Genomic DNA, 27324 nt, shown 5'->3' on the forward strand with positions numbered 1-27324 from the left:
TTTATATGCCCAAAGCAAGAGCTGTGTTCAGGTACTCGGCAGTAAGTCGGACTTGTTTCCGGTGGGGGTTGGCCTCCGTCAGGGCTGTGCTTTGTCACCAATCCTGTTTGTGATATTCATGGACAGGATATCAAGGCGTAGTCGGGGGAGGAGGGTCTGCAGTTCGGTGTGCTGAGGGTCTCATTGCTGCTTTTTGCAGATGATGTGGTCCTGTTGGCAACATCGGTCTGTGACCTCCAGCACTCACTGGATCGGTTCACAGCCGAGTGTGAAGCAGCTGGGATGAGGATCAGCACCTCTAAATCTGAGGCCATGGTCCTCAGCAGGAAACCAATGGATTGCCTACTCCGGGTAGGGAATGAGTCCTTGCCCCAAGTGAAGGAGTTCAAGTACCTTGGGGTCTTGTTCACGAGTGAGGGGACAATGGAACGTGAAATTGGTCGGAGAATCGGAGCGGCGGGGGTGGTATTGCGTTCGCTCTACCACACCGTTGTGAGAAAAAGAGAGCTGAGCCAGAAGGAAAAGCTCTCAATCTACCGGTCAATCTTCGTTCCAACTTTCACCTATGGTCATGAGGGCTGGATCATGACCGAAAGAACTAGATCGTAGGTACAAGCGGCAGAAATGGGTTTCCTCAGGAGGGTGGCTGGCGTCTCCCTTAGAGATAGGGTGAGAAACTCAGTCATCCATGAGGGAGCGCGCTGCTCCTTTGCGTTGAAAGGAGCAAGTTGAGGTGTTTCGGGCATCTGGTAAGGATGCCCCCTCGGCGCCTCCCCAGGGAGGTGTTCCAGGCACGTCCAGCCGGGAGGAGACCACGGGGAAGACCCAGGACTAGGTGGAGCGGTTATTTCTCCACACTGGCCTGGGAACGCCTCGGGATCCCCCAGTCAGAGCTGGTTAATGTGGCTTGGGAAAGCGAATTTTGGGGTTCCCTGCTGAAGCTGTTGCCCCCACAACCCGACCCTGGAGATGAGCAAAGAGTGGGTTTCAGGATTCACAAATGTGAGCCAAGTCACTTCAGCGAGTTTGAGTTTTTTTAAACAAGGATTGAGACCAATCACATGCTTGTTTCATCATCACAAGACTAGCAGGCCTTCAATAATTGCTCAAAGAACCGACATTTGTTCCCCCTTCATTGGATTTGCATGAAACTCTGTCTGTATGTTCAAGAGATAACAGAATCTCTCCAGTAAGTTTAATCAGGATTACTCAAAGGCATCTTGGGTTACAAGCACATATGTGATAGGCCACTCCCATTTGCACCAATTACTATGGCACCACAGATTTTGGTTAATACTTGCCCAAGATCATGCACACTGAAAATGTTGAAAATCTGTCCGCTGGGTTTTGAAGTACATGTTTTTGATATATGTGGCACCCCCTGTGGGTTGGGCTCAAGATGCTTTGTTAGGCCTCTTCCCAAGCACTATCGCCATTTTCCTGCTAAGCCTCAACCCTAGCAAAGTTTTTTGTTTGATGGCGGCCATGTTTTTTAACTGATCCTGCTCATTTGTAAGACAAATGTTTATCTCAGTCCTGCAATGCTGTTTAACTATTCTGCACTGTCAACAGAGGAGCACATTGTGACTGAAATAGCATTTTTTGTGTTTTTCAGCTGTCAGAGAGAACAAGTGATGCTTTCTTGTGATAGACGGAGGAACAGAGCATGAATGACCGAAGCTATCAACAGACTGAGGAAGACAAGGAAATCAGGTGTAAAGAAACAAATGACTTAATAGCAGACTGAGGTGAGACACTTGGAGATTAAGTTGTGTTACTCTTTATACATTGTTCATTTTTTAAAATCAGACACCAAAATCACCTCTGTGTAACTGTCTTCTGGGACTAAGCCTGTTCTTTTCATTCTTTTCTCTTCTCTTGTCAATAATAAACACCAGTCTGTTATGGTCTGTATATATTGGGTATTATGGTATGAATGTAACTATAATGGGTACATACTGTGTCTGGTAGTTCATCATTCATTCATTTATATAGATTTATTTATTTTGCAGCAGACATGATCTGTAATCTGTCTTCTCTCATTTATTTTTGTAAATGTAAATTATTCATACATACCCATGTGGGGTGTAAAAAAAATGTGTGTGTGTGTGTCTGTGTGTGTCTGTGTGTGTCTGTGTGTGTCTGTCATTATGGAAAGTATGGTATTAAGTCTGTCTGTTGTGTCATAGAGTAGATGCAAAATTCTGAATCAAACTTCTCATGAAGTGTGGTCATACTATCTGAGGTTTTTGAAATCTGAGCTACAAGTAGCGACAACAAGGTTTGGTAGTCTTTAAATGTCACATTTAATATTTTCACCATTATTTTCCAGATGGAACCTTTTGGGTAGACCTCACACTTTCTTAAATGACAAATGCCAACTGGATACTTAGTACTTAACTTTGAGTTACAGTGCTTGCAGAGTTTAATAGATACATCTATGTACTGTATTACGGCAAGTCTTATTCAAATTACAATGCATCTGATTAAAACATCAAATATACAAACATTGTTTAGGACAACAAATTGTATGAATCCAAATAGTTCAGTAGTTACTGAGCTGTAATTAGTTTCTCACATAAATTTGTCAGTTATTACTCTACAGTTTCCCAAAATGAGTCATTTGATTCAAGTACTTCATTCCAACACAAAATAAAACATATAGGAAACTACCATATCTACACAAAGAGTTCATACAGGTGATAGGGAGGGAGAGTGATGCTTGTACCATGGCTAGCTGTTCATTCCTGAGAAAATTCCCATTCAGTTTCCAAAAGACACCCACCAGCAAGTCTCATTTCTATGATCTCCCTTTGTCAAATAGTCCCCATTGAATGGGTAAGTATAAATAAAACGCTATTTCCACCAGCATGGTACAGACTCTGGTTTGTGCACCTAATTGTGAACAGTTTTTAAGCATTTCGGCCAAAAATAAATCAGTTCGGAACTGGAAAAAATGGTTCCCTGCTGGAACCAAAAAATAGGTTTCCCATGACCTGATGTGCAAACCATGACAACATTCATGGGCATGTCATAATCTATGGATTGGAAAGAGAGGAGACCATTAATCTGCCATGTAACAGTCTTCTACATCTTCTCAGCAATAGTTGGTCCATGCTTGTTTTTAGGATAAAAACAAATATCTGTAATAACAGAACAAAAGCTCTCACATCATCAATGCAATCCACTATCTTGCTTCTACCATTTACTTCTTTTGTGCATTGTATAATAACCTTTTTTGATGACACATCTTTGATTACAATGGCTCAAATGTGGTGGAAACGGGGGGCTGGTCTGCTAGATAGCACCAAGGTTCCTAGAATCGTAAACAGCACTGGTTCAAGGACCAGAGCTAATTCGGTGAAAGAGGGCTAACAGTGTTACTGTACAGTTATTTTTCATAATGGGTTGGAGTGGATTATCCATGTAAAACTATGGTCACGTGACAGAAAACAAATTATAAGCCTCATCTGGGAAAATCAATAGCATAGTCTGGCAGAGAGCTACCTATGTACTCATAGAACTAGAGTTACTTCCAGGTAATTTCATATGTTTGGGCAATATTACAGTGGCTGAGATAACTCAATGTACTGAAACCTAAGAAAACACAAGTAGAAAGGAAAAACCTTTAAAATTTGACAGCATATACATCAAATGGAAAAAACAGAAAACAAATAAAACAAAAAAAAAAGACATTCACCAATTTGACCATTTATAGGTGGCATAAAGAAACACAAGCAAATGAGAAACATTTACAGATCGTACACAATGAAATAACTAAGTTACAACATCAGTGACTTTTGCAGGGGGCACTAAAAACAGATGAACATAATATTAATTATGAGAAGGCTTCTGCTGCCATTATGCTCTGTGCAGGACTGAATCTGAAAACTAGTATTTCAGCCAAACATTATCAGTTTTGTCTCAATGCGATCATAATATGCTGCTGTGTAGCTACACTAGGAAAATATGGAGGCAGAACAGTGACTTTAAGTTTTGGCATTGTTGTAGAGTCAGACTTGCTATTAAAATAAAAATAAAATAATTTTTTATGTCTGTGTTTTATGTTTCACTGGAACATTTTTCAGTACTAATAATTGTTTCAGTGCCATTACAACTTCTTACGATACAAATGTTTCAAGGCAAATTTTATGTAGTCACTTTACTAGGTCCATCTGACAGTCCATATTAATATCGCTTCCACATTTAATCACAAAAGCAGCCTTTGGACATGGACTACATTCACAAAGATGCAACTCAAGTCATAATTAAATTATTTTGAACTTTGCACAGTGCATACATCACATCAGGATTGTTGCAACACACCACATACAAAATAATACACAGTATGTTGGACACAGGAGCAAAGGCTGTTTTTCTGTAGTCATGTGAATAAGGCTTTATGCTAGGTCTATAACTAATGTTTAGAATCAGATAATGAAAATGTCAAAAATTAAACATTTTCACTCGTGTTCAGACATCATTGAATAGTTGTTTTTGTTGGTTTTGAGTGTCACACGGAAATTTCTGTTGACAGACAAGTGTTTTCTGTATTTGCAGTATGTTTCTTTACACCGTGTTTTCAAATGTGTTCTTCAGATTGCTTGTGCTTGCGTTGTTTTGTTGTTGTTTTTCTAAATGCTGCAATGTGTTGTATAAATGGTGAAGTTTTTTTTTTTCTTCATTTGCTTGTGTTGTTTCTGTTTTTTGCTTGGATTCCTAAGGTTGCATTGTATGCTCTTAGTCACCACACAATATGCTTTTAAAACTTATGTATGTTGGCACATATGTTTGTCAATCTTGGAAGAAACATTACTGTAATAAGCAGAATAAGCCCCAGCATGCAGTTATCTGACAACAGCCACCCTGCAGCCAATCAGAACTGTACAAACAAACGATAAAAAATGTAGTGTATAGACTACTGGGGCTGAACTCTGATAGCTGGTTCCATATCAGAGCTGGTTAGGAAATATCAGGATCCACTAATGAAACAAACCTCTTGATGAAATTTAATCTCTCCTTGCTCTTTTTTTTTTATTAGCAAACAATTTCACATATCAAAATTTTAAGCAAAAACATTATAAATCTGAGTATAATTTTATAACTTTAGTTACTTATTGAAAGCTAAATCTAAACTCAATTCAGAAAGGATTCAGATTCAGTAAGTGGATACACTTGTGTGATCTGATTAAATGCCACTGAAGCCCAAACATATATAGTGATATAGTGCAGCCTGAAAAAAATACAAATGAAACACTGGTCTATTTCTCAATAGCCTGAAAAGAAGTCAAAAGAAACAGAAAGTATATTATGTCAAACTTTAAAAATTAACTTTGTATCAAATTGAGTCCATGATAGTGAATTTTGAACACAGCCACTGTAGTGTAAGTAGTGATTCTGCCTCCCTGTAAGACTCTATCTATCTATCAAAGAGTGAAAAATGACTAACAGTCAGGGAACCCTTGGCTATTGGTAGGATTTTGTAATACAAACATCTGATGATTCAAAATTTCAGGTGAATGCTTTGCACATGGATAGTGCAAGGAAATGTCTGCAGAAAGGTGGAGGGAGGTGCACTTTATCATTTCAGTATAAAAGCTTGAATAGACATTCAAGTGTTTTCAATTCTACCCCACGTGAAATCAGAAACACATGGGGGTAAACAAAGCCAAGTTATTGAGCTCAAGAGGTAGAGACCAACATGGTGAATCCTTTATATACATAGTCACACAGTGCTGCTGTGATGAAATAACAACAATAACAAAGAAAGGCTTCTCCTTAGATATATCTACAACTCTGCTGTACACACAAGATACACTTATGACTGTGAATCATTACAGGATTTGTTGTCCTCTATAGATCCTAGTTGCAGGGTAAAAATCAAGAAAATATATACATTTGTATGCAAGTTTTAAAAATAAAATTAACTTCACAGCCTTAGAAATGTGCAGGCTAATACAATTTCTATACAGTGGTATTGTTTTTAGGTTGTGTGTAGATTTACCTCTCTATTTAACATATATACATAATCATACTTTGAGGTGTGACAAGAATGCATGCCATAGGACACAAAAACAGGAATAGAAAACAATTCTAAAAATATATTAAATAATTTACTTCAAAGCTCTTTCTTCTGGAGACAGTGTACATGTATGAAGAGGAGCGGGGCACACTTTAGCACTGGATTACCAGTTACAAAAAAAAACAAAACATACTGATAAGACCATGCCATCATTTCATACATCAGTCACATGCTACTTGTTTCTGTCCTATGGTGAGCTCCTTGAATGCAATCCCTGACGAAAAAGTCAGCCAATAGTATCTAATGATACATTCAAGTAGACAGAACAAAGAATGAACATCCTTACAAAATGATACTGCTGGTTTAACTGCCTCTTTACCATGGTATTTTCTTTTAATTTTGAGATTTTATTCATAGCATGATGGCGATTTTTATTTGTCCTTATATTCCAAAGAATAAGCAGAGCAGACCTCTTGTTTTTACAAAGGCAGTCTCCAAGGGAAGACTGGATCTTGCCTGCAGTATACTACCACATCCACATTATTTTTTTAAGGTTCTATAGTATTTCAAAGGATTTCTTCACACTCTGGGTCTGATTCTCATAGTGCTGGCCATCATCCCTATCACTTGTGAGTTCAGCTTTACAACCAATTGACCATTACAAAATGAGTGCACTTACAGTCACTTCAAAAGAACTACAGACAAACATATTTCAGATATGTTAAAATAACATATCTACTGAAAAAAGAGAATCTACTCCATCTCAGGGTGGAGTAAGCACATCAGGTCAAAGTAAGATGTAGCTCTGAAAGACTCAATTGGTAATTTCCAAAGGGACAGTTTGGGAAATAAATTGAATAATTTCCTTTCTGTTTACATCCAACTAAGTGGTTGGGATACAATAACTAAAGTATGGACTTGTCAAAGCATGCCTGATGGCTCATGAGGTTGCTCTATGAATGCTATTATAAGACTGTGTCACAGTCGAGAACCAGAAAGATTATAGGGAGAAAGAGAGTGATAACATGCAACTAAGGTCCACTGCCCAACTCAAAGCAGATACATGGCAGTTATGTGGTAAATAAATGCCTCTAATGACCACTAGACAGCAAGATACCCTACAATCAAACTGTTGAGTAAAATTTCTCATGAATAACAGGAACAATGGCCAATGCTACAAAAACAAGACCCAGATTATGAAAAACTGAATTTTTCTTAGGTAACACTAGACTTTCAGTTCAATGCAGTTTCAACTGTATTGTGTTCCAAGAGTTTTTTCACATTCACAAAAAACAATGACTATTCAGTTAGGTTGACAGGACTGTTCAACCATGCACCAGTACTGAACTGAATATTATAGTAGAAGAGCTATGGCTGGTCAAAGGAGGGGGCGGAGTAGCATTGGAGAATTTCCTGTTCTGCTCCTTTTCCCTTCATCAGTACAGAAAATGACTGTGGGCTTTCACAAGTCAGATAATGTGTCATCCTGTTTGAGAGCAGGGCATAGTTTAAGGATAGCATTTCGTCTTATCCCTTTTTTGAACTTATTTCCTATTCACAAAAAGGTTCAATTGTTCTTCGTGTAACATGCAAGTGAGCATTTAAACCTTCACCTTCAAGACTGAACAATCTCAACAACAAAACACTAGTCATCTAAAAACCAAAACAGACTCCATTTAAATTCAGCAAAACAGTAGGCCAATCTACTGAACACTGTGAACACTTGATTTCATTATTCAGAGCAGAACATTATTCATTCAGCAGAAATAGGGGTGTTACTGGCCTTTTTGGGGAATACCTGCCCTTTTCCAAAGCAACTGACCGAGAAAGATTTACATATTGGGGCAGGTTCAACTTAACTAATATTGTGGAGCCTCATGTATAAATGTTTGCATAGTCATCGCTGAAATCGCCCATAAAATAGCAGATACATCTATTTATCTATTTACTATTCATGTACAGTATATGTATATGTAAAACACATTTAAAACGTTTGTAGATTTCTGTTTATTCTTGCCTTCTTTGACAGCAACCAGAAATAGTTGAAATGTCCAAGGCTGCAATCTAGTTTGATTCAATGAATTAATTTAATTCACTTCCATTATATTTAGCCATGAAAATTCACAAAAGTGTTGTGGACATATAAGTAAATGATGGAAGCTTTGCCAACTATGAACTGATTAGATGTGCATTCTGCATGGAAAGATATCACCATGAATGATGACAAACTATGAAACGGTGAGATGAAATTGTAGGTAAAGTATTAAGTGGGTATGTGCTTTTTGCATGTCAATGTGCTGACACCATTACAAATACAAGTCCAAATTAATTATGCATATTATACGTGACATTATTATATTGTTCATCATTCAATCATTGTTGCTTCTGGGAGAGGAGGGAACACTCGGAACAGGACTGAACCCTTACAATGTGACCTGACGCGTCTGACCATCCAGACACATGACTAAGCATAATGTAGAACTTGCAGACAGCTAACATTTTATAAATCCCAAACCTTGCAAATTTGCACACAATAACCAGGTTTATGCATCATTTATACATGAGTCACCTGATCTTTGGCAAATAAATTGTTACATAAGTAAAAACAATGGCCATATCTACGGGAGGGAACATATGGAGATACAGGGAAACATGCCTGTAGTAATTTACTTTTAATATGTTAAAATGTCAATGTGCTCGAGAGTATGTTCTTATAAAATCATTTGGAAACACAAATACAATCGCTTGTCTGAATAAGAAAGTTGGATTAATTTACCAGTGTAGAGGTGTAGGTGGGCATAATAATGCAGAGTGGCCAGATTGTATGAGAAATTGATGTGATTACAAAATATTTAAAAAAAGACATCTATTTTCAAATTTGTATTAACATATACATATATATCAAAACAAAATGTACTTCATTATGATGCAATAACTATGAACCTTCCTGGAAGTGACCAGATGGGTTTTGTTTAAAACATCCTGATTTGGTCTAGGGAGGATTTGTCTCATTCATTTGCAAACAAAATCCCTATACACCCCATAAAGAAATCATCAGTGGGTTTCTTTTCATTTGTTTCATATTTCAGCATACGCACAGCAGACCATTGAGTCCTGCTCTCCAGTGAAATGCTACGTAGATGACAGAAGATGTTGAGACACATTCTTGTTCCCAGTTTAGCAGCTTGTCAGTTGGGAAAGATGATGACACACAACAGCAGCTATTCCCACACCAGCGGAGATGGAGGCATTTCAGAGGGCTGAGCCACTGTGGAACTGTTCAAAAGGAGGCCAAAAAGTGGGTGATGTTAGTATTATCTTGTTAAGGTGTCTATCAGCTATAGACATTTGCTACTTGGTTAAAGGGGCTGTGGTTAGTTGTTTCCACAACTGTTATAAAGATGTTTATGCTTATATGCTTTATGCTGTACATACATGTATACATGCTTATACTACACGTAATAACCCTACCTTTGTATGTATGTCCATATGTATGTATGGGTGTGTGTATGTATTTGTGTGTGTGTGTGTGTGTGTGTGTATATATATATACACACACACACACACATATATATATATATGTGTGTGTGTGTGTATGTAACTATTTGTGTTGTGTATACAAAGAATTTGACTCTTGAAAAGAAGTTGCTCTCAATATCAGAAAAATGGAAATAAACATAAAAGTCTATTATCTCCATACAAGTAGGTGACAAAATAGGTATACACACACACACACACACACACACACACACACACACACACACACACATATACACACATACTGTGTGTATATACCGTGTGTATATACATATACACACATACTGTGTGTATATATGTGTGTGTGTGTGTGTGTATATATATATATATATAGATATAGATATAGATATATATACATATATATATGTATGTATGTATGTATGTATGTATGTATGTATATGTGTATATATGTATGTATATATATGTGTATATATATATGTGTGTATATATATGTATGTGTGTATATGTATGTGTGTATATACACACACACACATATATATACACACACACACATATATACGTATATATATATACACACACACACACATACACACATACTGTGTGTATATATGTGTGTGTGTGTGTGTGTGTATATATATATATATATATATATATACCTATTTTGTCACCTACTTGTATGGAGATAATAGACTTATGTTTATTTCCATTTTTCTGATATTGAGAGCAACTTCTTTTCAAGAGTCAAATTCTTTGTATTCACAACACAAATAGTTACATAAAAAAATCGGCCAACAAAGCAGATTCTGATTCTCTAAATATACTTACTAGACTGTACATTTCTCAGAATTATTATCAGAATTGAGTTACCCTGAAGTTTAAAACCATTAGGTACTGCAGTCAGGAGATTATTGCACTTATACATGTTGGGAATTTTAAACTTCATATTCTGATTGTAACAACCATTAGTGATGATAACTGTAGCTAGGAAGCAGAGCAACTAGTAGCAGCAGCATTACAAAGACTTTCAAAAGACCTCTCTAAAATTTAGGGAAACACTCAATAGTCATCTTACCCATATGCAGATAACGCTATTATCAATGTAACATAAGTGCAAAGGGCTTTTAGCTTGTTTATCCTAGCTTAGCACAATGACTGGAAGTTGAGAAACTGCTAGCCTAGCTCCATAAAAAGTAGCGCTGTACTAAATAGTTTGAAGCTTTGAAGCTTCATTCATAGTGTTGACATTTGAATTCTAAATCAACATTCAGATGTGTATCATACACAAGATGTTGTGTGGGGGAGGACTGGGCTGAGCGGAGGGACAGATGCCAGCAGACAGTTGCTGAACACTGGGGAGTTCTAGAGGAGAAAGCTGGGGCAGCCAGGAGCTTGTGTAGGAATAAATACCCAGAGTCACTCAGGATTCTGCTCTGCTCTGGACTTACATACAGTAACTACTGTTTCCCCAGAATAACACAGAAGATGTGGATGGCAACATTATGAAACATGCACGCCAGTTTCTCTGTTGTTGGCTGCAAGAACCAACACAGAAAGTCTTTGTCTATTTCCACCATCTGGGTAAGTTGAGACCCAGTGGATTAACTAGATAGAAATGTGCCCACAAGTACCACTAGAAACCTCTATATGTGTGTGTTATTCATTTACTTCGCACTGCTGTGAGGGCCAGTACATATCTGGATTTTCTGCAAAACTAAAGCTCAAGGACAGATCAATACAATTTCAAACTTAGAACATGTAACTTTTGCCATTTTTATGTTGCTGCCATGTGTAAATGTACTTAATAGACATGCCCTGTGGTAAACTGATTGTTGTACTTACATAACATGCTTTGGGTTTTCTGCCAAAAAAATGCTGGTGAGATGCCTAACCCTACCCCTTGTCTAAGTCTGAGAATAAATCACATTACATTTACCAATTAACCTACATTCTGGGGCAGGCTACTCCTTCTAAAATACATGTGGGCCTACACCTAATTTTTCTATTTCACCTCCATATGGAGCTACTAAACACATCCATTTATCTTGGTCTTTCTTTCTCTTTTAAGATATGTTCCCTTACATCGCAAATAGAGTGAGAAGAGGTATAATAATTTTTTTTCAGTGTACTGCTTTTATTTTTGTACCATGACATAGTATCATTACCTTAAAAAAAATAATGTATCCTTAAGCTGCTTATGGCTAATATACAGTATTTTGGTTGTTTGTGGTGAATAAAACTTGGAAATAACTTAAGAAAAAATAATTTTTCTTTTAAGGTGAGGAGGTCATAAAAGATGAGGCAGACATTCAAAGCTTTATTCGAAAGCTTCAGTTGAAGCTTTGAATGTAAAAAAGATGACATTCGATACACCCCTGATAAAAAGGTTAAGTTCACCTTCCTAAAACAAGAAAGCTGTCTGATTAAAATATTGTTTCTTTCATGATTAACACATACAAAATCTTTAGTTTTAAGACTTAATGTAATACTGTGTATTAAAGAACCTCCTACCTGATAAAGCTTTTGAAAGCAGCTGATTGAGGGTTAATACAGAGTGGCACTCGACTCCCCTTTTGCTGTTCCAAGATGAACTGATGGATGATCTCTGTGAAGGAAAAACACAGACAAGCAGAGAACACTTAGGAAACAAATTGTTCGTTTGATTTCCTACTTACTCTAACCTAAAATCACAGTCAGAGAGTCAGAGACAGAGAGAAAATGAGAGAGACAGAAAGAGAGAGAGAGCAGCAGGTGATTATGTTGATATGAATGAAAAATGCATTTACAGTTCACTGACGGTTAAGCTGAAATTCAACCTTGATGAACATGAACCACATCATCCATCCACTATTTGTTTTTTTTAGACTAATCAGACTTTGTGTTCATTAGTAATTGCCAAAGTGACTGCCAAATTGCTTCATTTAGAATACAAGCCTATATTTGATGCATGTTTTTTCCCCTCTACATGCATATGCAATCAGGAGAGAGCTGACACACAGACTGTGATTCCAGCCTGCTACATCTGTTTGATAAGCACTGTATGTGTTTGGGGCAGGGTGGCTGAAAAGCAGGGACAAAACCCACAGTAAATCTGGCCCTGAATGTCAGCATAACATTTGTTTTTCAACAAGACAACTCCACTGGTCATCTTCAAGTGCATGAGACAGTAACCACAAGTTGGAGGTCTTCGTCAGGCTCCTGCCAGATTGCAGTTGACTCAATAGATGAAAACACCAGTGTTACTATATGTCAGGTCCAACACTTTGGATGTGCTCTATTAAGTGTTTTCATTTTCATCTCCAAGAATTTCTCCGGAGTCTTTGCCATGGAATATGTTTGGCACATTTGTCTAAATTTTGTATTTGAAAATTCTTCCTACCCAGACACAGTCAATGAAATGGCCAATGCTAGTATCTGCTAGTGCTATAGTGGTACTCTGCTCTGTTTTCTCCTGTCATTGAACATTCACAAAAAGCAATAGTGCATTTGGTTGAATATTCTACAGGCCCACTCTGGCAGGTTGTGTTGTTTAGCAGTAAGAAGCCTAAATTTTGTTATTACTGAAAGAATCATGTGGGCCAACAATTGCTGTTTTCAAAATGTGCTTGCCAGTGTTAAAATGCCCTTCAATGCAGCAAACATAAAAACTAAAAGTATCTCAGCTCAGCAAAAACTTACCTTTGACCTGTCTCACAGAACTCAGGTTCTTCTCAAAGCCATCGTCAAATTTAGGATTAGTGACAGGCTCAAAATCACTGGTGTAAACACGACCAGCGGATGTGGTGTAGCAGCATTTGCACATGCATGTATGGTAGCGGAGTCTACCCTCGTCCAGGTAAGGGTGAGCCAGGGCATCCTTTGCTGAAATCCTCTTTGACTGAAGTAAACAAAAAAGTTGTATGTGATTAACACAACTAGTAACTCAATTTTACATTGTTTACATCTGTTTGCACTATTATGTTATATGTTGTGTGATATATATTACTTGCATATTGGAGTATGGAGAAAACGCAATTTCAATCCTCTGTGTAACCACCTGTTGCATTGTTTGGTTGACAATAAAGTTCACTTTGACTTTAACTTTGACATTCAGCTTAGCCACAGAATACATGTTAAAAGAAATGAAATAGAAACTTTTTTCAGCTACTGAAGCATAATACAAAAATAATTAAGGTGATCCACAACTCCTGTAATGGCAATGACTAGGTATTTGTCATCTGTGTCAATGATATCTGCTCTTGTTCAAATGTTCCAGATGCTTCTTAACCTGGTAAAGAATTGGTGGAATTTACATGGGGTGGGGTGAGGTGCAACTTTTTCTTTTTTTCTTTTTACCTCCCTAACTGTTATCCTGCATAGCTCCAGATTCCACCTCACAGTCTGTAATTTCAACATGGTTAAAATGCTAAATAAAACAATGAGTTAAATTGGTAAATATTTCATTCCCTGCCACGCCCTGTAATGTAATTCCGCCCAAAACAGTCTTAAATGTATCTCCTCTGTTTTGCTTTACTTGGTTCAAACAGACCATTGTAAAGACAGGCTCATTGTGCTGTGTTATACGGTACATATCCATAATTATACTAATGGGTTTCATTCATTATCAAAACATAATACAAAACTATATATAACAGAATGACTCACCGGATCAAACACCAGCATCCTGCAGAGGAGGTGGACAGCTTCATGGGTTGCTTGGCTTGACAGTGTGTACAGAACAGGAAGGGATGGCTGCAGACAAAACAAACATCACAACATCAACCATCCTCCAATTCACACGTTATACAAATTTAAAACCTCTTTTTACATATGTAACTGTTTTTGAACAATCATTCTGATTCACAGACATTTTTAGATTTTATCATTTATCACAGCAAGGACAAAATCAAATGGCCAAAATCACTAAAAAAACTTCCAAAAATACACAATGGGAATATTGCACAATGTCCCACACCAAAGTATTGCACAGATGCCCGACAAAGATATTGCACAGATGGCCTACATGGAGATGCAAAAATGCCCTACATGACTTACAAGAGCCGAAACCCCCCTTCCACAAAAACATACGGACCTCATCTTTTACTGTTCAATAGTTTGATTGATAATGGAATTAAATTTATACCCACTCAATTAACAGACTGATAACCTGTACCTTCTCACCATAGGCATTAGCTCATACTCTTTGTGAAAGACGTCTTTTGAGGTATTGCCGAAAAAGATGTGGCTCCCGCAGGGGGTGTGGTCGAAGTAGGGAATGAGACCTGAGCTGCCATTAGAGGTGGAGCATTAGTGCAAGTGAGATGGTGGTTGCTTTCAAATAGTCTTTTTTTTGTTTAGGAAGGTCCTTTCTCTAAATGCTAAGGAAAGGTGAATCAATGCTTTCTTTCTTATCTCCTTTAGTACTGGATACACTGTACCATCCTTAACAAAAGGAAAGGAGATACGGCCATCCCACAAATCCCTGTGGCAGCAACATTTGCAGCAACACACCACTTGGCCGTTCAAACAATCAACATGTCATAATGTGACATGTACAAGGTGTTTACTGACTTGTGTGGTGATTCTTATGCTATTATACTAATAGGCTTATAATCAGATCATAATCAGTGTTCAAGGCTGACATTTTTTCAGGAATTCTGTGGGTCACGTGATTCCTGTGGGATACTCGCAGAATGGGAGTCAGTTTCACTTTTCATTACATGGCTGGGGGAGTCAACGGGAGCAGATGTGACATTATAATAATGACATTACATAATAACAATAGGCTAGGCCAGTATTTATATATAAATATGCAGCTCTAATATGAATAAATGCTATTATTTTAAATGCTTTATTTTGAACATAATGCTAGTCATTTTGTCAGTCATTATAGAACCTCGGCATACTTAAAAAAGGTCGCACCTACTTTAATCAATCACTGATTTAATCCACCAGCCAGCAAATATGCTAATCAACAAACAAACACACCCAAGATGTTCTGTGACAAACAGGTTCACACTGGGTTAGGCTAAATGCTAAAATGCTCACAGTGGATCTTCCAGCATAAACCTCTACATTTGTGACACTGTTGAGGAACTTCTTCCTTCAGTGAGATGTGTGAGGATTTTCTGCTGTTTCTGATAATTTCTTTCACAGCTGTGACTGCAGAACCTCATTTAGCTCAAAATATTTGAAAACTCTGAGGAGCATACAGGGCATTTGTGGGACAAAGAGGCTGTGTGGACTAGTTATTGTGGGACAGAGAGGCTGAGAGGACTGGTTACAGTGGGACATAGGTATGAACTGAAAATAGCCAAGCAAAAACAGTTGAACCAAGAGCAGATTGCTAAGGACCTTGTGGTGCACAAGTTCTCAAGCCCATGCGTTTCACATGTTAGTGAATCATGCGTTTCAAAAGATGGTGATCCTCACCCTGTCCTTGCTTGTGAACAACTAAGCCTTTCAAGGATTCCCCTCTTATGCCCAATCAGGATACAATCACTTGTCACCAGTGAACCTGTTTACCTATGGAATGTTCCAAACAGGTGTCTTTTGATGACCTCAAAAATTATTATTATTATGCCAACATGTTTGAAACATGTTGTTAGTATCAATTTCAGGCAAAGCATATATTTACAAAAATCAATGAAGTCTTGTCTTTGTACTGTTTTCAGATTAGTATATTTCAAAAAGGATTAGCAAATTATCACAATCTGTTTTATGAATTCTCCTTCACATCTTTTCTTGACCTCATGACATTTTCCATCAAAAGCGTTTAGGAAAAGACATAGGACATTATTTTTTTGATCATTTGTCCGCACCCAGTGTCTGACATTTGTCGCAATGTGTGTGGCCATAGGAAGGGCAGGGCCTAGGCTGGAGCTGGGGACAGGCCAGATTTATGTGAAAAGAGGGCAGCTGCAATAGTGGTGGTGTTCTGAGTGCTACACATTGGGCAGTGGCTGAGACTGCCACTTGAGGTGGGGCCTTGTGCCTTGGGTGAGAAAAGGGCTAAAACTGGAGGAAGAACCAGACCCAAACATGGTTGCGCTGTAACGGAGATACCAGGATCCAAATGCTGCGCCGACTGTACGGAGAAGCAAGTGAGTCTCACAGATACTGTGGTCCAGAGGGGGCAAGACGAAACTCGTAGTCAGGGTCACAGAACAGGGGTCTTTACGGGGAAACAGGAGAGCAGATGAGGTCAAAGGCTGGCTGGGTCGAAACCGGGTAATCCGTCCAAAAGTATACGCTGGAGAGTCTTGCATAAGGGTTAAGAACAATCTGGCGAAGAGTGTGAGGGAGCCACTTAAGTATGGCACAGGTGGTGATTGGTCTCAGGTGTGCGCTGGCTGAGCAGGTGTGCAGATGAGAGAGAGAGAGTGGCAGCAGAAAAGGAGCTGACTGATGTGACATGCACTGCCACTATACAAAGTACTGCCACAGGCTACACTTACAAAGATGGCAACATCTGGGCAGGTATGGAAATATTTGCAGCTTCCTAGGTTTCAAGGAATTATCCAGCTGCTGCTGTTATCACCACACAACGATTTATGAGTCATCTTGTGCAATGTGGTCTTCACTGATGGCAAGCAGAAGTCAGTACCATCTAGCAAACAGTTCCAATACTATTAGCAAAACAGAAAACCCCAGAATTATTTTGTCTTTCCAGAAAGACACATGGGAAAGTTTTGTGTAAAAATAGATTACTTACCTGTTTGTGAGGTCCTCTGAGAATATGCGCGCGAGCACCTTCACACGCCGTTCTCATAGCCTCCATAGAAGGAGACCCCAACAGATCAGTGATTAAATCCAGCTACAAAAAAAAAAAAACGAAAATGCCCACACGCATCACAGACAACAAAGTAATATACTAAGGTTTGTTTCTGCATGTCAGGATGCCTAAGATATTTGTCTTTACATAGAGAGGCCTTTAATTTATCTATGACAGTGAGTAGCAACAAAAAGCAAACCAATAATACAGTATGTCATTAAAGAAAGACAATACAAAGTACAACAAACTTTAGTCAGTCTTCACTTACATGTATCCAACATAGCCGCATTCTACGAAGAATGTTTTTTTTATATCCATGAGTTATTCTTTAGTGACATTGACATTATCATGAACACTTATCATATGCAGTACTTAAAACTCATTTCACTACCTCTTTTCTTATTCTTGCTTTTTTCCATTTGCAGTGTGATTTCCCTTTATACAATTTATGTATTCAGTGTTTTCTCATAACATCTGTGACATAGCAATACATTTGCACTGTACTTACTTACTGTATAGTATATTTATTAATTGCTTGCAATTTTTAAGATAGTAAGGCACCATTTATTTCCACCGATGTATTGCACCCTTATTTGTACTACTACTATAAATTCCCAAATAGAAGCCCCTATTCAAATAATGGCAAAGAGGAGACAAGGCTGGTTAAAAACACTGAACAGGGCGGAATTACCTGTACTCTAATGTCATGTTGAGTTCAGTATGATGACTATTTCCACAGCTCTAGTTCCATTGTGTCATACTCACCACTCTCCTGACAACATTTTTTCTTATTTAAAAAAAAAAAAAATACTGTTTAATTTTAACAATTAATTTTAAGTGTGTCACTTTTTCACACAAATACTCCTTTCATTCACCAATGAATTCTAATCGGGTCCATTCTACTTCCTTAAGGGAAGTTACTATCACATAACCATTTGTCAGATAATCCAAATTAGAACCCTACCAGGAATGAGGATTTATGTTCATTTTAATGTCAAACATCTGTGCAGGAAGAGTTGTGGCTGGAAACAATCTGTGATAATTAGTACTAGGGATATGCACATTGTCCTGAATCTATCAAGATGGGTCTTATAGAAAAAGTGTTGAGATTGCATCGATGGTGAATGGACACAGGACCAGATCAGAAAACAGTGAGGATTCCTATTAAAGTACGGTGAGATGTAAAACTGGAAATAAAAAATAAAAGGCCCTGACCACTAGTACAACATTTTGGCCATTATTTTAGTATGCATGTATATTTTACTTACTGCGGGTTTATTGGGTTAACAAGCATTTAAACTGAGCACTCGAGTGAACACATAAAATTAATTGAGATCATTTGCACGAGTTCATATTTCAAAACTGTCATATAAATTTATACAATGTATATATTCAATTCACTGTGACTAAAGCTCACTCATCTCATCCCACGAGAGTAGGAATTACCTGCTGAATAGGACTTTGGGCTTGGAAGAGAATGCGTCGCCCCAGCAGCTCAGCAAAGATGCAGCCTACAGACCAGATATCGATGGAGTTGGAGTAGTGACGGCTCCCCATGAGGATCTCTGGAGCACGGTAGTACTGTGTCACCACTTCCTGAGTCATGTGCCGTGCCTCATCTGACTCCTCCACTCGAGCAAGGCCAAAATCACAAATCTGAAAGAGTCGTTCAGATGTTAGTACATCTGTTGGGATGTTCTCCTTTTCCCCTCACGGCTATATTCTGACAACTAATACTTAGTAAGTAGTCCATAACTGTACTGCTCAAATGGAAAGAACCACTGTGTGTAATACTTAAAAGGTAATAACAGGTGTTGCATTATATAGCAGAGTTTGAATTGAAAATTTATGAATTGTTCTCAGCAACCTTGGCCTTTGACCACCAAAATATAATCAGTTTATCCTTGTGTTCAAGCAGACAGAGCTAGATGCAATGAAATTCCCTGCAAGCATTTTTGAAATATCACGTTTGCAAGGATGGGATGGATGTGAGGTCACACTGAAGTTGACCAAAGCCAAAATCTAATCAGTTCATCCTTGAGCCCACCTGGATGTTTGCCTAAAAATTGAAAAAATTCCCTCAAGGCATTCCTGAGATATCACATTCCTGAGAATGGGATGGACAAAGAGATGGCTGGATGGATGGACGGATGGACAGATGGAAGAATAGCCTAAAAACATAATGCCACTGGTAACAGCTGTCATTAGCATAGAAATATAATATTGGTCTCCTCTTTTTTTGTCAACAAAAATGAAGAGATTTTGTGCTTTTATTTTTTAAAATACATTTTAGTCTCATCATTTTTGTTGACAATACTGCATATTGACTTTGTCACAGTTAGTATTAAATGACATCAGCTGTCTTGTCCTCATTTTGTCTTGGTCAGGGCAAAGAAGGTTGTTGACGAACATCAACAAAATCTTACTACTTTTCACCCTGGTTTACAGGAACGAACACTGATTTACCTATTGTACAAGGCTGTAGTTTGTAATGCTGTTGCTTTGTATTTATGGTGTGCACATACAAGAAATTTGACTCTGGTTTAAAATTGGACTCAGCGTACTTGCATTAGAAAAAGAAAAAGGACAAGACAAACAAAAAAGACTGAAGAGTAAGTTTAGCAGTGCAAAAATATAAAATAAACAATAAATACGAAGAATGATAAGGCACTGCTGTCCTCAGGTGGGATGCAAATTTTGACTTTCTCTCTGACATATTCAGTTGACTTGAAAACAGGATAGCCACATAACCTGTTGAACGCACCTTGAGCACACAATTGCTGTTGACCAGGAGGTTCCCAGGCTTGATGTCTCGGTGTAAAATGCCAGCAGAATGAAGGTATTTCAGTCCTGGTGGTGGTGATGGTGGAGGAGAAAGGGACAACAGGACAGAAAATTACATCAAGATATGAATGTATGGATATAGATCAGGATAAGATATGACAGGGAAAAAAAAGATTTAGATAGGAGTCTGGAGAGCGTGTACATGTTGCTAATTATTTTGTATGTTGACACTGTCTCAGCATCGGGTCATGATGCATGATTATCTTATTCAAAAAACGTTCACTAATCCACTAATTATTTACAGACGCTTCCATGTGGCCTTTGTTTGATCATTATTAAGCTACCATCAATGAAAGTCAACACTTCCTGCACAGATATTTGAAATATTTAAATTTTGTCAAAAGTGAGAAGCATCTCAAAGTACATAATCCCTTGTATTTCCTAGCAGGCTTTTCATTTGAAAGACATAAAAAACATTGACTTCATGGTGGTCACTATTAGGTGAATCATGAAGATTCTTTCAATTTAAGTTGTACACAAGTCTTAATTAAAAACTAAATAGTGAAATCTACAGCATATTGCATGTATAGAAGCTTATTTTGAAGAGAGGGCATTCTCAGCACCAAAACTCTGGAGTAGTCAACCTGAAAATATTAGCAGCAGTCTCAAAAGATGTCTTGAGATCCATTTTTACTCCCTTGCCTTCCCCTGCATTCTACACGATATGCATCTGTGTACACTCTGTATTAAACCTGCATTTTAACAACTGTATTTTAATAACAAGAAGAGAACCTACCTCGTAAAATCTGATAAAGAAAAACTTTAGCATGGTCTGAGCTCAGAGGCTGTGGTGATACGATAATCTTATGGAGGTCACTTTGCATCAGTTCAGTCACCACATAGCTGACCAATGGGAAATTAAGGGAAAAAACAAAATCATTTCATAGAACACTTATCATTGTTACTATTCATTAGCTAACATAAAATAAAGGTTATTTATTTAATGTAGAAAGCGAGAGAGCCTGATGGCTGAAAGAAATGCACCTGTTCTTAGTGCTAATACTTTCTTTTCTTTGCCTGGAAAGTTTGAATAGAATTGTTTGACAGGAGTGTATAAAAAATTAATCTAAGTGAGAGAAGAAGTATTTAAAATGAACACTTGTTGCACTTTTCACAGTAACTCAACACGAATTCAAAATAAACCATGTTTTAAATAATGTATAGTGTGTGCCCTGCAGTTATCTGTGTAGCTGACTTCATGTGCTTTTACCAAGGTATATCATTTATGTACACATGAAGTAGCTTACATTCGGGTGGACAATGTCTTTTTCAGCATGGAAATAACTTAATGTAGCTTACTACATTTCCTGATTTTACAAGAGTTACAAGAGCTATAACAAATAATAAATTACACATCCCATTGTAAAAATGTACAGTAGCAGTAATTACAGTTAACCTATATACTCTAGCAGTAACTGACTGGATTGCACTCTCTTTATGTTTGTGGTTCATGACCAGACAGGTAACAATTTAACTGCTGGTGATAAAATAAGAAAAATAAATAAAAATAAATAAATAAATAAATCTGCTTGTTTTGAGTGTCTTAGCAAATATTTCAATGACATTTGTTCAAAAATTAGATGGAATAAAAATGTGAATAAAAAAATACAAATTACAGCAATATCACTGCAGACTCACTGTTCACCATTCTTAACACCATTTGAAACACATTATATAGATGTACAGGTGATTTCTTTAGATTTTCTGAAGTCTAAAATGTGAAATTTATATTTGTTCTAATAAGCCATCGCTACTTCAATCATTACCAAATTTTATGCATCACCTGAGGCATGAACCTAGATCATGCAAACATAATTACGTATGATTTCAAGTAGCCGATAATAAGATATGAACCTTTCGCGTTTGTGGTGCCCACAGTGACTGACTGGTACCAAATTTTGTACAGAGCCTCATTCCAGCTTAGGAAACTACTATACTACTATATTACAAAATCAAAGTGTCAGGGGAACTGGTTTGGAGGCAATAAAATAAGCATTTTGGTCAGAAGACCATCAATAAACCTCAAAGAAGACAACAAAACAAAACCAGTTGCCTTAGCCATCTATGAAAGAGAAATAGAGGTCTTCAGGATATTTTTTGTTTTTCGTGTTATGGGAATATTTGGGTAAGGAACTGACAGCAAATACAATTGTAGACAGAGCTAGTGTTTGCTACGTCAGAACTTATTTAGAGAAAGTGTTTCAACACCCCATTTATGCACATTAACTCTGGCAAAACAGGAGTAAGTGAAGTAAGTGTAAAAACTTCATAGCTAAATCGAATAACTTTTTGGGACTTTTGAGGCTTCCATCAACTTCTTATAATGTGATACTTCAAAATGTGCATGCCAATACATTAGTGGAAAAACAGCTAATAACTTACAGTTTCTGGAAGATGAAGATCAGTTTTTCAAACTTTTCTTAATGCTTTTAAGCACCACAAATCAAAACAAAACTACATGCATAGAGAGGTACCACTAGAGGGAAGTCATAAGTTGCAAGTTAGGAGAGCTCAACATTTTTTAAACTTATTAATATTGTTAGTCTTTTGTTAATTTTATTTGTCTAGTTTTACTGACTGCCATAGTTGTGTGTGCTTCACCTTTGTCTCTCAATATTAATCTAAATAATGTATGTCTTAATGTATCAAAGTATAATATTTTATACTTTTCTATTTGTGTGTGTGTTTCAGGTTGGACTAGCCCCAAAAGTTCAAACTCTCGAAATGGATCTCATCAGCCAGAGGACTTGAGAAGGATTTTACACAAATGACTTGTAGTAGGCAGACCACTTCCTTTTCACTGCCCCGCATCAACATAATCAATGAACATTCAAATGAATACAGCAAGAGGGACAATGACACTACATCCTTATATGTATGATGGTTAAGTGTGTCTAGCTAGAGCTAGGGTTTAAATATGGGGCCTGGGGTGTCTCATGCATACTTATCCTCATTCTCTGCTGCAGTTCATGATACAGCATATGTTCAATTTAATAGAGGGGCCTATTTAACAGAATTTTTATGTCAATGCATGGTTAAGGCATCATGGCTGCTCATACAATGTATTCCACTTTAACTAGAGACTACATTAGATCAAACATGGACATCTGTCATTCTGTCAGTCGCTCATATATTACAACTTGGTAAACAGACTTTGAGTTAAGATTTGGTTGTTTTAACTATTTCAACACCATGAATGAACTTTTACACAACTGAAAGATGCTATTGACATGGACATCTTTTGTGTTGTTAATATCTGTTTTAGTACTCCACCACGTAGGAGAAGCTGCAGACTAATACAGTAGAAGGTGCAACCAATAAGGGCCCAGCTGAAAGAATTATCTCAGAACGTTTATGTGACACTAGAGAGCTGGTGCACTGCCTGAAAACAATCCACACTATCTGGCTAGAATTACTGTATGAAATGTCAATATAGGAATCCCTGATTTTTGAATTTGCCAAAGATAAAGGATACATTTCTTCGAAGTAGTCAATATGTGGAGGTTGCAGTATATCCAGCGCAGAGAGGACCTGTGGAAAGAGTTAAGCCAAGGTATGTTTCTTAAGATTTCCAGGTTAATACAAGTTATCTGTATCTGGATATGTTTTCTCGATAACTACATCTGATCACAGAACCATTGCATTTACACTTGATACACTTTGTTTAGCGTTCTTGATATCCTGATTCTGCCCGTAACATGACCCGATCTCAATGCACAAATTAGATGGGCAGAACTGAAACCAAGTCAATGGAAGGGATTGGGGATACTCTTAACAGACCATCACAACATGCAAACAAAGGGGCATGTGACAGATGAAGACAGCTGAAGACATCTTAAGTTCACTTTTCCGTAGCCTCGATAACTAGATCACTAGGGTCATTTTCTCATATGAACTCAAAATATGAACTATACGATGTCCTCAGAATGAGATTGAAACATTGTCTAGAGTTGCCCTTTCACACATCTAAGGAGATTGTCCATGTCAGACGCATTTTCACCTTTCACTGGAAAAACTCTATTTGGTTTAAGTAATGGGTGAAGCCTGGGTGGAGCATGCAGGAGGCAAAACATGATGCAAAAAGTACACTGCGGAAATGGCAGTGTTTTGTTTACAGCACATTGAAGATGGCAGACGAAGTTACCAACTCATTCATAATGATGACAGTTTTTGCATTGACATTAATACTAGAGGTATTTGGACGTATCCGCAATATCTATGTCCTTTTGATTGTGCAATAGTCACATGACAGAATGGTCATCAACACGCCCACGCACTCATTGTGAATTCTCCAGATAATGACCTGCTGTATTCACACATGGGCTCCATGGGACATTACATGGATTTTGCACTAAAGTGCTGGCAGGGTAAAGCCTTCTCACATACAGCTCCTCAGGGTAATGTCCACAAAATTTCAGGGTTGCAGTGCATGTGTACAAGACGCTTGACACTAAAAGAATGTAATCAGTGTTAGTGAAAATGCTCATCACACTTGTCGGTCACATAGCCCTCTTCTTTGTTGTTGTAGCTGTACCTCAAGACTGTCCTGAAGTGACAATGCTGTCCGAATCTGCTTATTATTCCTTGGCAATGGAAGGGCTCATCTGTAGCTTTTTGATAGGCTGCTGCCATTCACATCTGGCTCAGGCTCAAGGCCCCCTTATACCACGTGGACAGGGGGTCGAAGAGTGTGATTGTATCTGTAGATGACAACTTTTTTTTAGCACTGCTGTGTACTTACATTCTCATGTTTAAAGAAACATAGCATCTTCAGTTCTCGAAATACCCTCTTGCAAGAAACAAGGTTTTGGAAGACATTGGGCATCTTTTTGAGGGCAACTCGCTTTCCATCTCTGGGGTCTGTCACTGACCTGGGTGAAGAGGACAAACACAATATTACTATCAATCAGTGGCTATTGAGGAGCTCACACATTGGTATTGTAAGTTAAGCTGATACAATCATCGATCATATGATCTAACAGTTTGTGCCTACTTCAGAGTAAAGGTTAACCAATTATCGGCCTGGCTGATTCTGATATTCAGCATTTTTTTGATTATCGGAATATATATATACACACACACACACACACACACACACACACACACACACACACATACATACAATTGACAATAAAATACATTAATTTAGAAATGTGCTACTTTGGCTCTGATGCAAGTGCCTCTCTCTGTCTGTACCAATCTTTTTACCAATCTGTGGTCTTACTAAGTGTACCACCTACGATGCTGTCTGATGGGTTACACAGCCAATCAACAATGTGTCACAGAAAGGCACAGAAGAACACTTTTGCAGACTGGAGCAGCTCCAGTAAGGAGCAGAGCTGTGTTTTGCAAGAAAGGCAGCTGATATTTCCTTCTCTTGAATGCATGTCAACAAGTTCATTTGTTGATCCATAATTTAGCCAGCAGACTAGCAATTGATAGGCTGTAATATTATTTCTTGAATGCCACTTAACAGGGCCAGTTATACTCTCACTCTCAACCCACAGCTAACTGTTACTAGTAATGTAACTAAAATGTATCCTGAAACCTTCTTATAGAGTGATGCAGGATATTATTCTTAGAGACTTTTGGAACTGCATCTATGGCCTGTGTTAATCCCAGTGATGGAATGTCATACATTTACTTAAGTATTAAGTATTTTACAAATAATAAGTCCAATTCTGAGGTACCAGTACTTGAGTATTCATGCTACTTTATACTTCTACTCTTTTGAAGGTGGCTCATTTAAGTACTCTCTCTCTCTCGAGATAGATAGATAGATAGATAGATAGATAGATAGATAGATAGATAGATCTGGGAGAGAGAGAGAGAGAGAGAGAGAGAGAGAGAGAGAGAGAGAGGCTCCACATTTACTATCTGCAACATTGCGTTGAACACATTAATGCATCAATAATTATAATCCAGTAATACCATGTATATTATTCTGAAAAGGGCGATTCTATACTTTTACTTTTGATGCTAATACTTTTGTCCTTTTACTTACAGTAAGATTTTGAATACGGGACTTTTATTTGTGACTGAGTATTTTTAAACTGTGGTATTGCTATTTTTACTTAAGTAAAAGATCTGAGTACTTCTTCCAACACTGGTTAAACCATACATGGACTGCTTAGTTAGTGTACACTACAACTGTACACATTCTGCGGGAGTAATTATTAGTAATGAAGTCACCTAGTTTTGAATGACAGGTTCCTGTTATGAGTTGGTTTTCTTTGTGATTTTTTGTTACTGCTTGAACTCATGTTTTCCTTTTTTTTTTCTCCTCCTGTCGACCGTGGAGGTGTGGCCTGGCAGTGCTGCGGGCAGACAGCGCACCTAAGGCTCGTCTCCCTAATTTCACCTGCTCTTAAGCAGCATGGTGGCTTCGCCTCACTGCCAGATTGTCTATGGTCCTTGCCAGACTTTCCAGCCATTTCTCTAGTCCTAGATTCCTTGTTCATGCTCTTGTCGCCTTGTGCAGGGCTGATTTTGTGTTCCTTTAGATTCAGGATTGTTTGGTTGTATTTGTTATTTTTCGCCTATCCAAGGCCCAGCCAAAATAAATTGAAAGCTGTTCTTGAACCGTTTGGAATACATGCATGGTTTTGGTCTATATTCAAATGTAATACTTTAAAGTTTTATCCCCAGCAAGCAGAACGTTTTATTTCTGCCTGAATAGAGATGCCTGCAGATGACTTCCCTACTCCAAGGTCAATACAAATTGATGACAATACCACAGAAAATTTATATTTTACATATGGTTTTCTAATGGTATGTCTAGGTATTCTCCAAAGAAAGCCCTTTTACCATATTAACCTCTGTGAAAAATTAATTAGGTAATCTACATTTATATTATATCATATATATTTATGGGAATCATTTTTGTATAAGTGCTGTATACAATCATTTGTTTGTTGTTGCCATTGATTTTACCTGCTGTTGTGACTGTATTTTGAAATGGTTTGCATCATTCATACTAACCGAGTGACTTCTCACCACATTGCCATGAAATTTGATATACATACTCAGGGTCAGAGGGTGATTCCTAATCATTTTTGTGAACACCCACAACCTTTCTTTTGCACCACTATGAGGCCAATTCCAATTTACAAATACTTTGAAATGAAATTATGCCCAGATATTCACCCCAGAGGTGACAGGTGACAGAGGGGTCGAGAGAAACTATCCTTCGTATTGTTTGTTGCTTGAG

The 27324-nt window shown here is 37.7% G+C and overlaps 1 protein-coding gene across 1 annotated transcript in view; it reads right to left on the reverse strand.

Moving 5' to 3' along the window:
• Nucleotides 1-2282: 2282 nt before the first annotated feature.
• nlk2 (nemo-like kinase, type 2) overlaps nt 2283-27324 on the reverse strand; it is a 33000-nt gene continuing 7958 nt past the window's right edge. Inside the window, exons 2-11 of the mRNA XM_076734451.1 lie at nt 24856-24985; nt 23590-23645; nt 20851-20957; nt 20035-20120; nt 18717-18926; nt 17211-17312; nt 14162-14248; nt 13196-13394; nt 12029-12122; nt 2283-9298 (exon numbers count right to left, since the gene is read on the reverse strand). Of these exons, the coding sequence (XP_076590566.1) occupies nt 9244-9298; nt 12029-12122; nt 13196-13394; nt 14162-14248; nt 17211-17312; nt 18717-18926; nt 20035-20120; nt 20851-20957; nt 23590-23645; nt 24856-24985 (1126 nt within the window). The 3' untranslated portion in view covers nt 2283-9243. The remainder of the gene's footprint in view (nt 9299-12028; nt 12123-13195; nt 13395-14161; nt 14249-17210; nt 17313-18716; nt 18927-20034; nt 20121-20850; nt 20958-23589; nt 23646-24855; nt 24986-27324) is intronic.

The sequence above is a fragment of the Chaetodon auriga genome, chromosome 7 (assembly GCF_051107435.1).
Source record: "Chaetodon auriga isolate fChaAug3 chromosome 7, fChaAug3.hap1, whole genome shotgun sequence".
NCBI lineage: Eukaryota > Metazoa > Chordata > Actinopteri > Chaetodontiformes > Chaetodontidae > Chaetodon > Chaetodon auriga.